Source organism: Myotis lucifugus, unplaced genomic scaffold (assembly GCF_000147115.1).
Source record: "Myotis lucifugus unplaced genomic scaffold, Myoluc2.0 scaffold_323, whole genome shotgun sequence".
Lineage (NCBI taxonomy): Eukaryota > Metazoa > Chordata > Mammalia > Chiroptera > Vespertilionidae > Myotis > Myotis lucifugus.
The window spans coordinates 581641-600536 of NW_005871371.1; the positions used below are offsets into that span (position 1 = coordinate 581641).

The window sequence follows — 18896 nt, forward strand, 5'->3', positions numbered from 1 at the left end:
GCTCCTGCATTGAGCGTCTGCCTCCTGGTGGTCAGTGAGCGTCACAGCAACTGGTCGTTCCACCGTTTGGTCGATTTGCATATTAGCTTTTTATTATATAAAAGAATTGTAGGTGATTACATATCTAGTTCTAAAATGACATCTGAAATTTATATTCTTTCTAAAAAATTGAATTCTAACAGATTTCTATGTATTGGAATGTAAATCTAACAGATTTGTGTTTAGAATGTAAAATTCTAAAAGTACTGTATTTTATTTTTAGTAAATTACTGTAGTATATGTATTATATCAAGGGAAAGTTTGTAACTGTGTGTTCTTTCCTATGAAGTTACTCTTAGAAAATCCGACCAGTAATTTTTAAAAATTCAATTAGTGCATTAAGACTTTTATCCTAAATTTTGGATACAAGAGATTTTTTGCAACCACAATAGGGCGATCAATTAGACAAAGAGTTTTTAAGATTCAGTGCTTACTTTCTGTTGTTGATGTTGTTATAATTATTTGATAGAGATGAAGGAGAGATCTTTGGTAAAGTTGAAAAATTGGATGCACCTGGGGACCTTTAAAAATATGAAAATGTTAAATTAGATAAAAAATGCTGAATTTTGAAATTAATTATGAAATAAAGAAAAGAACCAACAGATGACAATGTATGTAGTAAATGAATGCTGGAAAACAAATTCATGAGCAAAATCACTATATATTTTTTGGCTTTCAATTTCCAATGTATTCTTTTATATAAAAAATAATGGTACAAAGGAAACTACTTTCAAAAGAAATTTATGAAATAAATATGCAACTTGATATTACTCTTATAGATATACTAACCCAATAACACTAATTTCTACTTCAGGTAATCACTATGAATATTTCATAATCAACAATTTGCTTAAATCCATGGAATTAAAATATTATTTTTTAAGGAAGTATGTAAATAAAACCACTTGTGTCTCAAGTTAGAATGCCACCATGGATTGAATAGCATGAAAATTCAAAACATAATCCCCAAAAGTAATTTTTGGGCAGCTTTCTCTGCAAACACAGAAAAGACATAAATCTGACTATATGTTACATACCTCACTAATTCAGAATCTTTTTGGAGAAGTCTCAGTTATTAGCTTTTAATTAATTACTAGTTCTTAATCAAATAAAATGCTTTAAAAGCATGATTTATAATCAACAAATCCATTATAAAGTACTTAAAGGTCTATGAAAGATTTAATTTGTTTTAATTTTATAAACAATTTTAATTTACTAGGCAACATCTAGCCTATAGTCTGTAAAAAGATAACTTTCAGTCTCTCAATCATCATAAATTCTAAATTAGTGAGGTACACGTGATTATTTTTAAAAATTATTTTATTTCCTCTACTCAGGTGCTAATGAACAATGAAATGGTCAATATGCAGGAAAGTACAATCTATAAAACTAGCTTTTAGTAATCTGGATTTCACTAAATCTATATAACTGCAGAATAAATGGTGGATAATAAAATTTCTTTCATACAGACATTTTAATTTAACTTTTGAAGTTTTATGTATTATAAAATCTTGGTAAATTTTTTTCTTCATTTTAAAGGAGGTTCTTTTTGTTGATACAGGCTGTTCATAGGTAGGTTACATTAAGTGAGACTTAATTAGGTACCTTCCTAACAGAAGACTCTTACAAGATTTTATTTTACTATATTAAGCTCAAGATACAAAATATGACCAACCAAATTCTAATATAAAACAAAGTAGAGAACCTACTTAAAAGGTACTTTTGTAGTTCTAGTATTCTAAGGCAAATAAAATACATTTTATTTGACCCTTACTAGTTTTAAAATATTAATAACAATATAGGAATATCATGGCATTCCCCCCTTCATGTTAAGAATGCTAAATTAGAAAAAAACTAAATTAGACATTGAGGCATAATAAATTAAAGGAGGTTAATTTTTGAAAATGATACCCATTTGGCTATAATTTAATTCATTACAACTTTTCAGAGATATAAACTGCAATGTTCCCTTGAATTTTACTTATAGCAAAAATTATGGAAATAAAGATATATTATGTCATCCAATAAAGTGGCTGAGACACATACATAGGGCAGGGAAAAGCAGTAAAAAGGCCTCAGGTGGGCAGAAAAAGAAAATAATATACAGAGTGGGGCAAAAGTAGGCTTACAGTTGTATGAAAAATAATACAATAATTAATGAATAAAAATATAAGAATAAACTGTTTTGTGTATTCACATCTGTAAAATAATATATGGAGACTGCCCCCCTCCGTATATTATTTTCTTTTTCTGCCCATCTGGGGCCTTTTTACTGTTCATCAGCAACTCTACCTAAGGACAGTATTATAAGTTTTTGTGAAATTCATTAAAACATTCAAACATTGATTAAATGATTACTAAAACTTCACTCCTGGCAAGAATTAGGAGTTTAAAGACAGAGCTCTTCCTGACCTCAAACAGCTCACAAATTAATGGGAGAAAATGATACATAAGCAAAATAAATTCTGTGACAAAATTTAAAATTGTAACAAACTATAAAATTTTTGTGGATAGTAATATGCAGCAATTTTTAAATGATACACACAGATGGAGGTGTAGGTAGGAACTGAAAGTGAGAATATTCCAGGTAAAAGAACAGCACATGCAAATGCATGAACTGTAGATATTATGATGTTTATAGAGAATAAATTCAGATTGGATGAAAGAGTAAGAAGTATCTAGTGATAGGAGTAGAAGTTAGTAAGGTAGGTATGATAACATAGGACCTTTTATGTTCTATAAAGGAATTTGGATTTTATCCAGTTGTGCTAGTACAGTCCATGGTCCCTTAGGGGACTCTAAGAACCTTTCCGCGTGCCCAACTATGAGGTCAAAACTATTTCTGTAATAAGACCGAAGTGTTATTTAAGTGTTATTTGATCCCTTTCACTGGGTGGATATTTGCACTGACAGCTTAAAAACAATGATGGGTAAAACTGCTAATACATTAGCATGAATTAAAGCAGTAGCACCAAACCATGTACTAGAATCATTGTATTCTTCACCACACCCCCAACCCTACACTAGAAAATACTGTTTCACTTAAGAATATCTATGTTGAAAAATGAAAATTACTGATTTGATTAAACCATGACCCTTAATTAAACTTCTTTTAATATTGAGTAATAAATCAGAAAGTTTTCATAAAGCACACCTGCTACATACTGAATATGGTTGTCATGAGAAAAAAGACATTTATCTGAATTTCAAGTGAACTATTCTCTTTTCACTCTTTTACATAAAAGGCTATCTGGCAGACATTTTCTCAAAAATACATGAAGGGAGCCTGTTACTTTAGGAAAACAAAACTTGAGCTTGATAGCTTCCCACTACTTAAAGTTTTCTCATTAAAACTGGTGATGTTTTAACAAGAGTAATTAAAAAATTATATGATGATTTATGTCAACATTTGGAATACCTGTAAAATTCAGTGAATCAAAATTTTCCACTGCATGAAGTTACACATGACAGATTTCAATGTAATAAAATAAAAAGTTCATCGACATGATATCAGATTCCACATCGCAATTAACCTTTCATCATTAAACCACCACGGCTGAGTTCTGATATGGTACAACTATCAAAAACAAAACAAAACTCCTCCCTGTTCTAACTATATATTTGTGCAATGCTGAATTTATAACCCAAACAATATATCACAAAAAAATTCAATGCAGAAGCACCTAAGAGAATTTAGCAAAAATTTAGAAATGTATTGTTCTCAGTACATTTTTTGTTTTAGAAAGTAGTTATTTTCACAAAATATTACTTATGTCAATATATAATAGTGTAGTATTACTTATAAATAAATAAACATTTATTTTTAATTTCTAAAATACAGGCATCAATAGATATGACACATATGACAAAAGTTCTTTGAATCCTTAATAACTTTTAAGAATATAAGGGGGTACCAAGATCAAAACATTTGAAAACTTTGGGTTAGGAGGTAGAATCTGTAAGACTAGTTGACTAATTAAATAAAAGAAATAAGGTTAAAGGAAGAACTTAAGAAGGCTCTCAGATGGTACCTGAAATAAAGAATAATAGGATATGGATATAGTTTAGGTTGAAAGGATGAAGAACATGGATTAAAAAGATTTTAAGTTCAATCTGACATTGTGAATTCTACCTGACATTTAGGAAAAAATATGAAATTCAGCAGAGAGCTCTAGGTTAAAAATATGGAAAGGAATATTGGTGTCAGTTTGAGCTAAAAAACAGGATTAGCATAGAGTCCATCCACTGATTTTGAGAGCCTATTATGGTATGAAAAGAGAGGTGCTCAGATGGAAATTTGTGGAATATTAATGCATTTAAAGTGTGAGAAGTGCTACTGCATATACTCAGTGAAGTTGTATAATGCACAGTGCCAAGGAGGGCCTTTTACATATATTACAATGTGAACAACATCCTCAAGAACTGTGTAGTATACAACCTGCACAACCAAACATAGCAGCCCAGGAGAGGAAGAGAGCCAGCCAACCAGAGGATTGGTCAGAGAGGTAAAAATAGTGCTTGAAAAACTGGGGTGTAATAGTTTCAAATTAAGATAAATTTTTTAGAAGATAGATACCAAAATTAAGTTTTAAAGAGAGGTCAAATAAACTAAGTTACAAAAAAAGTCAAATAAAGAGACTTTGTTAAATTCTGAATGGATAGTAAGAAATTTTATTTTAAATAAATTAGCTGTAAAATAAAAAAAAGTAAAAAATCATATTTGGAGGAAGTTTATGTCTTTATAAAAAAGATGGGAGAGGTTTATTTACATTTATAGGCTTGGGGAAGATGATTCTGGACAAGAAACAAAGAATGGATGAGTATTATTTGAGTGTCTACTGTATTGTGGCAGTATGCTAGGCATTTGTATAGTTAGGAGAGAAAAGACAACAGAAGAAAAAACAAGGTCTAGGAAGCACTGGAATAAACAACTTTACTGGAGAGATTGCCCTTAAATAGCACGGAGATTAGAGAGGGAAGAATGGATGTGGTCCACAGGTAATTTTAAAATATGATAACACTTCTTAAATGCTGTTACAGACATTATTGATCACTTATCGATTCTGATTTCCAACTTCTGACCTAGATTGCACATAGCCCAATCTAGCTAACATTGTGGAGTGTTGTTTTTTTTTTAAAGGTTGACTAGTCAGTCTGTGCATTATAACCTGAGCCCTTTAGCTTTCTTCCATTGATGTAATTTGGATATTACACTGTCCATTAGCAACTTTGCTCTAGTGGCTTTCTAAAAAGAGAAGAGAGAAAAACGTTTAGAATATTACACGTAGATATTAAGCCATAGATACTAAATTTAACTAACCTAGGGTTAAACTACTTTTTGCTAGATTGAGGTAGATGTAACATAAGGCAGTGACTTATCTCTTAAACAAGACAGAAAAAGGTAAAACATCAACGTAACTAACATAATTTTATAAAGAGAGAAAATTAAACTTTATCCCTTACAAGTGAATGCAATATTTGAATTTCCCTATTCTAATGTTATAATGAAAATCATGCAATTAAGACTGTTAAACTTGACTTTAACAGAAAAAACACAGCTTATTCTTGATAAATTAACTGAATATTTAACACACTAGAAAATCTAATACCATACTGAGCAACCAAAACAGAAAAGTCAACCCTGAAAGTTGACATTGCAAAACAAAGATTTTAATAGTTACTTTCAAATCTGACATAAACAACCCAACTTTGTAAAATCTAACATTATAAAATAAAAATTACCTTTAAAAAAAAACAAGAGCAACCTTAAACTTTGCCCATTTTTTTTTTTTAAAATCCTCAACTGAGGATATTTTTTCCATTGACACTTTAGAGTAGAGGGGAAGAGGGAGGAAGGGAGGGAAGGAGAAAGGGAGGGAGGAAGGGAGAAAGGGGGATGGGAGAGGGAGGGAGAGGGAGAGGGAGAGGGAGAGGGAGGGAGGGAGAGAGAGAGAGAGAGAGAGAGAGAGAGAGAGAGAGAGAGAGAGAGATATCAATGTGAGAGAACATCAATTGGTTTCCTTCTATATGCTCCAACCAGGGTTCAAATCGCAACTTAGGTATGTGCCCTGACAGGGAACCGAACAAACAACCTTTTGGTATACAGGATGATGCTTCAAACAACTCTAACTGAGCCACACTGGCAAGAGCATAACTTTATTTCTTGTTCCTTAGTTTGACTGCTAATTATGGCATTTATAACATAAAATATTCTACCATAAAAACTAAAATTACTTTTCTTTAGCCATTATGAATCTCAGAACCAAAACTACCATCCACTTTTATTTTCAACTTCAATTTCCAAATATACACAAGCTCTCATGTACTTAGTATCAGTCACTCAGCTTCAAGAATTAACATTCTGTCATTCTTGTTTTATCTATCATCTCCTTAGCGCCCCTTTCCCCATGTTTTTGCTGGACTATTTTAAAGCAAACCTCAGACATTCATAATTTCACCTGTGAATACTACAGTACACATCCCTAATAGTTAAGAGATTAAAAAAAATTTTATATTGATTTCAGAGGAAGGGAGAGGGAAAAAGAGTTAGAAACATCAATGATGAGAGAGTATCAATGATTGGCTGCCTCCTGCATGGCCCCCCACCAGGGACCAAGCCCACAACCGAGAACTGATCAGTGAACTTCTGGTTCATGGGTCGACACTTAACCATGGAACCACACTGGCTGGGTGGTAAGATATTTTTTATTTTATACTACCGTTGGTCCCAATCTAATACTCAGTTCATGTTCAATTTTATACCAATTTTCTCAAAAGTATCTTTTCTCCTCCAATTTGTTTGAATCAGGATCTAACAAAAAAGACCATACATTTGCAGATTAATTTTAATAGCTTCAAAAGCCCTTACTGCTCTTGTTAACTAACTTCTTCTCTGGCTTCAATATGTAAATATGCTTATTTTCCACTTGACCTGATTTCTGTATCTATTCCTATAGTTAACTTTGACTTACATGTGTTACTGTAACTTGCTCAATTCCTTTTTGGAACAAACCAGAAGAGAAAGGAAGAAATAAAATACTCAATAATTATTTATGAGAACCTGTGAATATCAAGCATTTATCTGAGAACTACACACTTAAATTACATTCATTTATGATGAAACAGACTGTCTAAATTTTCTAACTGAAAGAAGAAAGATAATCAAGGTGGTACTTGGTTGGAAAGGCAGGATTCCTGGAGAGGGAAAGTACATGTAAATTATTTTGTTAATTAAATATACACATCCTTTCCTAGGTATTTGATATGTAAAGATAAAGGCATCATAATAATGTTAGAATGAAGTTCCTATATACTGCTATTTACCATACTTTATTACATGTTTTTTAAAAAATATATATTTTATTGATTTTTTTTTTTACAGAGCGGAAGGGAGAGGTATAGAGAGTTAGAAACATCAATGAGAGAGAAACATCGATCAGCTGCCTCCTGCACACTCCCTGCTAGGGATGTGCCCGAAACCTAGGTACATGCCCTTGACCGGAATTGAACCTGAGACCCTTCAGTCTGTAAGTATGAATGGATGAAAATGAATGAAGAGCTGGCTCTAGAGCCATCCTCTCAACAACCACAAATCAAAGTCATTCAATTCCCTCCCTCCAGTATTTGAACAAGGTTAAAATTGGTAACAAATTTGTATATTTTCATAGAAAATTTTAAGAGTGCATTTTCTGTGATCTATACCTCTTTAGTACCAAAACAAAACTGTCATAACTAAACCTACTAATGTTTCAAGTAAGCAGAGACTATTATGTTTATAAATACTTAAAAAGTTTCAGTATAATTTTTGTTAAAATTAAATACATGATGTTTCCTAATACATATTTTAATAATTTTCAGTTAAATACTTTTATTTACCATTTCTACATCCACTTATACAGTTAATTTACAGCAATTATATATACAAACTAGAGGCCCAGTGCATGAAATTCGTGGACTGTTAAGGTCCCTAGCAGCTGCTCCCTTCCCCCAGCCGGCCCCGCCTCCTGCTCAAACTCCCAGTCAAGAGGACAATTTACATGCTACGCTTTTATTATATAGGATTGTACATAATTATTCTCTAAAAATTTAAATAAGTATATGGTAAGTTTTTCTACTTGCATTTAAATAGGTACAATATTGAAACAGATAGTGTGAAAACACAGAAACAGAATATTTCAGTCACCTAGGTGTGTATTATTTATCCCAACCAAAAGTAGTATGCAATAGTTTAATCTATAAAGTGCTCCCTCTCTCCAGGCAGAGCACTCAGGGATAGAGTGCTGCAAAAATATTAATGTGGCACTAGATTAAGTTTATACTTAGTGTTTCAGTCACCAAATTGGAATTCTGTTAATCAGAACACAGGTGATAGAGGGACAATGAATAAGAACTACTGGCTTAGTTTTCCATTTGATTTTTTTCAGCCTCTCATGCCTTATCTGGTTAATTTTGGTTTCTTCTCTGGTTGTTTTCTAGCCCATGAAAACTGCCAAGACACAATCATCAATGACCCTTGCCTTTCTTACCACCAAATACTTAAGTGCATGCCTTTTGTGAATATTTTTAATTGATTAGTGAAAATGTTTGAATTAAACCGTTTTCATGCTATTTTCACAAGAGGAATTTTTACTTATTGCAGCAAAATTTAGAACTTATTTCTATAATGTTTGTAATGTCAAAGGCATTCTTTGAAATAACTATACCTAAATGAAACCATAAAGAAAAAAATTAATAATACAATTCAATCAAAATTTAATAAAGTTGTACCGTAGAAGCTATAGCTAAGGAAAGTGTTAACATTAAATATGTTTACTATAGACTTTGAGCATTTAGGCTTTATCAAATTAGCAAAGTTTCCCTTTATTCTTAGTTTCTGAGAGTGTTTTTATATACAGGTGATAATTTAAAAAAATGTTGTATTCCAATAAACTCTCAATTGATAATTCATGACATATTGTTATATGTTATTTGTCATATTGTATAATGAATACATACTTACCTCTTCAGGCTTTAATATATGGGTTCCCTATTAAACTGTTTGATTCAGTGAAAAATGAGACTTGTACTTCCATGCATCTCTAGTGCAGTTCCCTTTTTCACCAATATTTATTGCATGTGTATTGTGTTCGGTATTATGTAAGAAATTGTGTTTTTTCTTACAAGCAATTACTACAACTGTATAAGTAAATAAAAATGGTATTGTATTAGCACATAGAGATGATAAAAGAAAGTACATAATTAGTTCAATCTTTCAGGTGAAATTTCATAATTTTAAGTTGAAAAGATCTCTCAAATCTTTGGAACTCATGGTACTTTTATATTAACCCACAAGCAATTTTGTAATATCAAGAATTATTTAAAATTATCTATCTATCATCTATCAATCTATCTATCTATCTATCTATCTATCTATCTATCTATCTATCTATCTATCTAAAAGCCTAAGCGACCGTTCGCTATGACACGCACTGACCATCAGGGGGCACAGGCATGGAAACACGGACCAGACTGATGAATCTCAGAGGGAAAGGGGGAGGGCAGGAAGAGACTAACCAAAGATCTTATATGCATAGTAGGAGCCCTGTTACACGGATTTGTGCACCGGTGGGGTCCCTTGGCACGGCCTGCGGGAATCAAGCTGAAACCGGCAGGCAGTCTGACATCCCCCGAGGGGTCCCGGATTGTGAGAGGGCACTGGCCAGGCCGAGGGACCTCACCGGCACGAATCCGTGCACAGGCCTCTAGTAATACATAACAATCTAAAGATAAACTAGCAAAGAACAGTACTAGTTCTAATCTAGAGACTAAATGTGAATATTCACAAAGAAATTATTCCTAACTTCTAAATCTTCATCAATCAAGAAATCTACACAATTCTACTATGTACTTTTATAATCTTCTTATATTAAGTTCTACCCTTGTACTATATGCAACTAAGTGTAGTAAAAATAAACTGTAATATACTTAGGCACATTCTCATGAAATTTAAATAGAACTTTACACAAGATAAAAAAGGTAGAGAACCATTCATTAAAGGTGCATTTTATTAAGTACCAGGTCATTCTTCTCTTTTATTTACTAGGTTAACAAATAGAATCATTATTGTGAGCATTTTAAAATATAGGTCCACAATCCCTTATTTAAAAACCGGGAATTCCTACATCTCTGAAAACTTAAAAAAATTTTTTTCACAATTCATTTGAGGGTAATCTAACCAATATGAGGATATTTATAGTCCGTATATATCCTATCCAGTGTAAATATTTGCTGAAAATTAATGTGTTTGATTATGACAGATATCCCGGGACTCTACTGAAATGTAAAATAATAGGGGCATATGTAACATATTTTCTTCTCAAAGGCATAAGAAATCTGAATATTAAAATACAACTAGCCCTGAGCTGGCTGGTATAGCTCAGTTGGTTGAGCCTCCTCCCATGTATCAATTCCTGGTCAGGGCACATGTCTGAGTTGCAGGCTCCATCCCCAATAGGGGGCATGCAGGAGGCACCAATAGATATTTTTCTCATATCAGTGTTTCTCTCAAATCAATAAAAACATTGACAAAATATAACTAGCCCTAAGTGTGTATGTGTGTTTTAATATATCTTTACTGATTTCAGAGAGGAAAGGAGAGAGAGAGACACAGAAACACCAATGTGTTTCGAACTACAACCGCTTGGTTCATAGGTTGATGCTTAACCACTGAGACACATCAGCCATGTCCTAAGTGTTTTTGATAATGGAGTGAGGAACTGATGATTCTAAAACCATTCAAAATATTTTTCCTATTCTATATGTTACCTTTTCACTATGTTGTTTCTTTCTTTAAAAATTTTTTTTTTTAATTTTAGAGAGAGAGGAATGGAAAGGGGGAGACAGAGAAAAACATCAATATGAGAGAGAAACATCAATTGGTTGCCACTTGTACGTGTCCCGATTAGGGATTGAATCTGCAACCTTGGCATTGTGCCCTGATTGGGAATGGAACCAGCGACCCTTTGGTGCACCCAATGATGCTCCAACCAACTGAGCCACATCATCCAGGGCACTTGGATTGTTTCTTTTACTGTTTCTTTTCAGTTTGATATAGTCCCATCTATTATTGCTTTTGTGCCTATGCTTTTGGTGTCATAACCAAGAAATCACCTCGCAGACCAATGTCATGAAGCATTTGCCTTAAGGTTTCTTCTAGAAGTTTTATGGATTCAGGTTTTATTTTTAAATCTTTACACCACATATCTGATAAAGAGATAATGTCCAAAAAATATAAGGAACCCCTATAATTCAATAGCAAAAAACCAAATAACAGATCAAAAAATGGGCCTATGACTCGAGTAGACATTTCTCCAAAGAAGGCATACAATGAAAATGCTCAATATCTGTAATCATAGTAGAAATGCAAATCAAAACCACAAGATTATCTCCTCATACCATTATCAAAAGAACAAAAGATAAGTGCTAACAAGAATGTGTAGAAATTAGAATCATTGCATGCTATTGGTGAAAATGAAAAATAATGCAGCTGCTATAGAAAACTGTATGAAGGTTCCTTAAGAAATTAAAAACAGAAATACAATATGATCCAGAAATCTCACTTCTGGGTATATATCCAGAAGAACCAAAATGAGTATATTGAAGAAATATCTGCACTCCCTTGTTCATTGCAGTACAATTCACAGTAGCTAAAATATGGAAACAACCTAAATTTCCATTAACAAATGAATGGATAAAGAAAATGTGATAAACACAGAGAATGAAATATTATTCAGTCTTAAAAAGGAAAGAAAATCCTGCCCTGTGAGATAACATGGATAAGCCTGGGGGATATTATGCTAGGTAAAATTAACTTCACAGGAGAACAAATACTGCATAATTTTAATTATATGATATCTAAACTAGTATAACTCATGGAAACAAAGTAAAATGGTAATTGCTGGGGGAAGGAAGAAATGGAAAGTTAGTGTTCAACAGGAATAAAGTTTCAGTTGTACAAAATGAATAAATTCTAAAGATCTGCTGTACAACACTGTGCCTATAGTTAACAACACTGTATTGTGAACTTAAAAAACTGTGAACTTAAAAAAGTTTAAAAAATGTTTAAAAATATTTCTAATATTATTCAGTCCTCATTTACTATTAAAAGCAATTCTTATACTCATGTATCTCTACTTGTGCTTTCATATTCTAACACATGTTTTAATAAACAAAAATATTATTTTCACATCAAAATCATTGTGATAAAGAACATTTTTTAAACAGACACTTGAGAAATATCAAAAGCCTGAAACAAAATATTAAAGAAAATATTTAACAGTGATTTAACTGTATTAGACAATATAACATAACATTTATACTACACCTCTTTCTATAAGAGATTTGAATTGGAAGCCTTTTTAGTAATAGCACATTAAACGCAAATTTACATAACTTCTATACTGAGGGTAAATATTAAAATATAAAGAAGGTACGTACAACACACAATGAGATTCTTCTATCATTCTGGATTTCATTATCTCAAATCAAAAGCTTCTAAATCATGTAATATGCCATAAAAAGTGGGAGCACTTACTTAGGAGTAGAAGGACCCCTTGGCCATGTTCCGTCTTCATTTTTCTGTTCTATCACTAACACCTACAAATATGACACAGTAAGAGTGTTTGTCTTAACCCCAATGTTAAAAATAGTTTTAAAAGATTAGCTGAATTCACTAAGAAACTAAAGCAACCCTGTGATTTATTAAAGCACACAGTATATAAGGTGAAGAGATATTTGTATTTTGATTCCAAAGCTAGGCAAAGGAGACAAAAATTTAAGAAGCAAAATATAAAAACTAAGCAATTGAACACACACACACACACACACACACACGAGAAAGATAAGGACCACTCATTTTGGGGAGCAAACTCTTCAATAATATATATTTGTTTCACTTCCTAACAAGGGTACTTTCAATTTTAGTAAAAAAATAAATTAATTAAAAGTTCAGGATAGTGTTTAGTTTATTTATCAGTAGTCAGAAAAGAACTTATAAAATCTGGAAAACATTTTAAAAAAAATATTTTTATTGCCCTAACCGGTTTGGCTCAGTGGATAGAGCGTCGGCCTGCGACTGCAGGGTCCCAGGTTCGATTCCGGTCAAGGGCATGTACCTTGGTTGTGGGCATATCCCCAGTAGGGGGTGTGCAGGAGGCAGCTGATGGATGTTTCTCTCTCATTGATGCTTCTAACTCTCTATCCCTCTCCCTTCCTCTCTGTAAAAAAATCAATAAAAATATATTTTAAAAAATATATTTTTATTGATTTCAGAGAGGAAAGGAGAGAGAGATAAAAACATCAATGATGAGAGGGAATAATTGATTGGCTGCCTCCTGAACATCCCCTACTGGGGATTGAGCCTGCATCCTGGGCATGTGCCCTTGACCAGAATTGAACCTGTGACCCTTCAGTCCACAGGCCAACACTCTACCTACCCACTGAGCCAAACCGGCTAGGGCTAAAATCTGGAAAATTTAATGCACATTTTTGGAAACATTCCTATTTCAAAATCCTAGCAATAAGATCAAATTATTTAAATTCTTGAAGCCTCAGTTTTTTCTAATGTACATAATAAAAAAAATAATAGTCATTACACAGGACCAATCACTGAAAAGAGTTAACGAAATAAAACTATATAGTTAAAATTGTCCCCCAGAGCTACCACAAGGCCTGCTGAATGGTAACCAAGGAGAGAGGTGGAGGTCTATTGGTAGACAAGAAAGAGAGTTGGCTGGTTTGGGAGGGGAGTATTAACGAACTAATAGAGTTCCAAGTTCCTTACTCCAGCTTCAATCAGGTAACTCTACCTTCAATTGTAATACATATTAAAAATTTAAGATTTCACTAAGAATATAATGGCTAAAGTATCAAATAACTGTTTTTATAGTCTATTTACAGAAATATGGAAGATTGAAAGTGGACATGCCAAATACTGGAGGCAGAGAGATCTGTTAAATAAGGGCTGGGAAGGACACAGAGATTAATGAAATATTTAGAAGGCAGAATCAGTAGGACTTGCTGATTGTGTTTAAATGTCTTTGTTTTTCAACATATTCATTCCTCTGGATTATATCATAAAGAAAGAACAAATTGGGGCTTAATACCTTCTAGCAGGAGCTGGCAAATTATAGTTCACTTAGTTTACTGACTGCTTTTGTAAATAGCTTGTTGGAACAGAGCCATTTCCATTTGTTTACATACCCTCTCTATGGTTACTTTCATTATACTAACAACGGCAGAGTTGTAGTTGTGACAGAGACCATAGAGATGGCTGAACCAAAAATATTCACTATTTAATCCTTTATAGAAGTTGGCTGACCCATCTTATTTAGCTGGTTTTTTTTTAATGGAAACTTATTTCTTTTTATATTCAAGTTCAAAGAGGCAAAACAGAAAGTTATAGTTAAGTGTCCAGCAAGGATAAGGAAGAAATGAGTTAGAAAAAGGAAGTGAGAGCCAACAGGACCCACTATAGATGTCAGATGTCCAAAAAGTTTGTGACTTAAGAAAGCTCCATGTATGGTATGCTTAAAATAAACAGTACTGATAAACAATACCTGTCCTTGGTATAAACCAGCATCCTGAATGGTGCTGTCTGGTTTATTCAGCGGTTCAAATGTATTGCTCATGTATTTGTTCCACAATCTCGTCTCCTTTTCATCTGGAATATTGAAGATTTTTCTTATTTCCTTTTCAATTGTATCTAGATTTAAGGAGAAAAGATATGTAAATATAGTATTTAAATATATACCACATAGACCTAAGTGCTCACCAGCATAAAAGTCCCAAATTTAAAATACTGATATGACAGTAAGAATAGGTGAACGGGTATGTAAAAAAATATGTAAAAAAACAACAATAAACAAGATTTTTAAGACCAGGTGTGCTTTTTAAGAAAATGGTAATTATAACTCTGACAGATGATTACTTAGGGAAATTGAGATCTCAAAAGGTAAAGGAGTTCAATCATATTAACACCAAAGTATAATTTATGTCATATAGCTTAAATTTATGTTTACTTATAAAATCAACATAATTTTTGATGATATGTAGAAGTTAGAAAATAAAGTATGACTCAGATATTACAAATGGAAATTTTTAATTATGACATAACTAATTTCAGAACAATATTAAATTAAGTATAATTTACAATTTAAATAGTTTGTTTTAAAATATATTTTTATTGATTTCAGAGAGGTAGATATAGAAACATCAATGATGAGAATCATCAATCAGCTGCCTTCTGCACACCGCCTACTGGGGATCGAGCCTGCAAATGGGGCATGTGCCTTTGACTGGAATCAAACCCAGGACCCTTCAGTCTGCAGGCTGACACTCTACCCACTGAGCCAAACCAGCTAGGGCTGAATTAATTTTTTTTTAAAATATATTTTATTGATTTTTTACAGAGAGGAAGGGAGAGGGATAGAGAGTTAGAAACATCGATGAGAGAGAAACATCAACCTGCTGCCTCCTGCACACTCCCCACTGGGGATGTTCCGCAACCAAGGTACATGCCCTTGACCGGAATCGAACCCGGGACCCTTGAGTCTGCAGGCCAATGCTCCATGGGCTGAATTAATTTTAATAGACTATACTCTTTGGATATATTTATAGATTCTTATTGTACAGATTTTAATGTCATGATTAATGTAATATTATAGACAGTAGTCTCCCCCACCCCCTTATCTGCAGTTTTTCTTCCTGCAGTTTAAGTTACCTGTGGTCAACTGCGGTCTAATAGTATTAAATGGAAAATTCCAGAAAAATGGAATTCATAAATTTTAAATTGCATGTGTTCTGAGTAGCAGGATGAAATCTCAGCTCTCTGCTCTGTCCTACCATGGACGTGAGTCATTCCTTTGTATGGCACATCCATGCTGTATATGCTACCTGCTGCCAGTCACTCATAATGGCCCCATAGTGCAAGAATAATGATGCTGGCAATTGGGATTCGTCAAAGAGATGTAAAAAGCTTCTTTTAAGTAAAAAGGTGACTGTATATATATAAAAGGCTAATATGAAAAGTGTCCCCTCGGGAGTTCAACCGGGAGTTCGACCACTGGCTGGCTACTAGGGGGTGGTGTGGAACATGGTGGGCAACTAGGGGTGGCAGTGGGGTGCTAAGGGAGCAAGGGAAAGAGGAGGCAGGGAACCTGCTTGGCCCTGATCGCTGGCCAAACCTAGGGACCCTACCCATGCACAACTTTCATGTATCGGGCCTCTAGAAGTACAATAAAATATTGAGACAGACAACATTCACATAACTTTTATTACAGTATATTCTTATATCTGTTCTATTAGTTATCAGTAGTTATTGTTGTTAACTAGAGGTCCAGTGCACGAAATTTTGCACGGGTAGGGTCCCTAGGCCTGGCAGGCAATCAGGGCCAATTGGGGCCTTCCTTTGTTCTGCGCCACCCTCTGGTGGTCAGCGCAAGTCATAGCGAGCAGTCGAACTCCTGGATGGTAGAACTCCTGAGGGGATAATTTGCATATTAGCCTTTTATTATATAGGATAATCTCTAACTGTGCCTAATTTATAAATTAAACTTTATCATAGGTATGTTTGTATAGGAGGAAACACAGTACAGATATTTATAGAGTTTGGTACTATCCCAGGTTTTAGGCATCCACTAGGGGTCTTGGAACATAAGCTCCATTAATAAGGGCACACGACTGTATTATATTGAAAACTTTCAGTATTTAGTATGTAGCATTGTTTTCTTTTCCTAATGATATTCCACAAATCTTGAAATTCAAAAGTTAAGTAATTTTTTCATAATCTGATAGTTATATATGGAATTCCTAATATTTTAAGCATTCATTTTAGAAAGGTGACTGTGAGTTTATTGAAATGACCTGGCAAAATAAAGAGGGCGAAAATAAAAAAAAACACACACACACAATATTTTATTGGTGAAAACATTAGTATTAAAAAGCACAGGATACTGAAAGATATCCTGTGAAAAATATAGATTAAAAGTATTTTCCTGCGGTGAAATGGGTGGCTGGTAAAAGTCAAATGACATATAAAATTCAGAAATACTTTTATTTACTTGTAAGCTAAGTGTACTTAATGATTGCTTCCAACAAGGAAAACTACATAGTGCCATAATTTATAACCTCTCTTCCTCGTTGAGGAGTTGTGCATTAAGTGTTATCTCCAATGTTTACTTACATTTTCCAAAAAGATCAAATTATTATGATTAACCTTGTTTTCCAGTAACTTTATTTGAAAATAACTACTGTTTCTGATTTTTATTTTAAGCTGTTTTTATCAAAAGTACTAAAATTTGTGATTAAATTACTAATTGTTGATTTAAAAAACTTTTCACTCAATATATTCTTGATATTATATTACAACTAGAGGACTGGTGCACGAAATTCATGCACAGGGGAGTGTCCCTCAGCTGGGCCTGCACCCTTTCCAATCCGGGACCCCTCAGGGGATGTCTGACTGCCGGTTTAGGCCCGATCCCTCTCGCAATCCAGGACCACTGGCTCCTAACCACTCACCTGCCTGCCTGCCTAGTGCCCCCAACTGCCCTCCCCTGCCGGCCTGGTTGCACCCCCAACTGCCCTGCCCTGGTCACCCCCAACAGCCCTCCCATGCATGTCTGGTTGCCCCCAACTGCCCTCCTCTGCAGGCCAGTTCACCCCCAACTGCTCTCCCCTGCCAGCTTGATCTTGCCCCCAACTGTCCTCCCCTGCCGGCTAGATCTCGCTCCTACTGCCCTCCCCAACAACTGCCCTCCCCTGCCGGCCTGATCGCCCCGAATTGCCCTCCCCTGCCGGCCTGATCGCCCCTAACCCCCAGGCCAGCCTGATCTCACCCCTAACTGCCTCTGCCTTGGCCCCCACCACCATGGCTTTGTCTGGAAGGAAGTCAAACGTCCAGAAGATGGCTGGTTGACCTGGTCTAATTAGCATATTACCCTTTTATTAGAATAGATAGATGTGGCCTTCAAATAGAATGAAAAATTTTACATAAATTTATATATATATATATATACATATATATATATATATATACACATACACACACACACACACAGATATGTAGACATATAAATATATAAAGGGAGTTGGTACACTTTTATTTGAAACTTTAATTCCCTAATCTACTCATCATAAAAGTTCTTTAATTTATAATCCTGTTATAAACAAAATACACATTTTCAAATGCTAAAGTAAAACATAAATAATCTGATGCTTTTAAAAAAGTAAAATGACACAAATATTAACTTCATTTAATAATGTAAAGTGAATTTAGAAACCATAAATAATTCAACATTAAGCTAAGACATAGTGCATCAAGCTTGGAAATCTATAATGTTAAACAGAGACCCTTAACATCGTTATCATCCTAGTAACATTTAACAAATAGAACTATAATTAAATTTCTAATAGCAATGATTTAACAGATCTTGCATTACCTATTGTGTCAGCTTTGCTAAATCTTCTAGTTACAACATTGTTCATGTTTCCATTTTCACAGAGCTTCAATTCTGTGAGGTATACTTCTACTTTGCAGTGCTTTACAAACATACCCTGTTCAACCACCTGAAAAAGCAAAACAAAACAGTGTCAGCTATAGCTCAATATATTTCACTGTCTCTAACAGAATACATTTTCTAAAGAGGCTTAGAAAAAGCCACAGATCTTCAATGGAAAACAATAACTAGTAAAATCTATCAATATAAAAAATATTAACTATTTGAAAAGGCAAGAAACATTTTGGAAATTTATATTTAACAGAATATGAATAATCACATTAACACTATTAGTATGGAAAGGTAATTCTACTGATCTATGAA

General features: G+C 33.7%; 1 protein-coding gene across 4 annotated transcripts in view; it reads right to left on the reverse strand.

Annotated features, from left to right (window-relative positions):
* The window catches only part of USP15 (ubiquitin specific peptidase 15), a 108995-nt gene that overhangs the window by 51190 nt on the left and 38909 nt on the right, over positions 1-18896 (reverse strand). For 2 of the 4 annotated variants that reach the window (XR_002832107.1, XM_023764229.1), the window contains exons 4-7: positions 18516-18642; positions 14634-14779; positions 12611-12672; positions 474-560 (exon numbers count right to left, since the gene is read on the reverse strand). Coding sequence is in view for 3 of the 4 variants with exons in the window: in XM_023764229.1 (XP_023619997.1) it covers positions 474-560; positions 12611-12672; positions 14634-14779; positions 18516-18642 (422 nt within the window). In the remaining variant the exon portion in view is untranslated. Of the gene's footprint in view, positions 1-473; positions 561-12610; positions 12673-14633; positions 14780-18515; positions 18643-18896 lie in introns of those variants that run through there. The other 2 variants (XM_023764230.1, XM_023764231.1) reach the window with 2 other exon arrangements.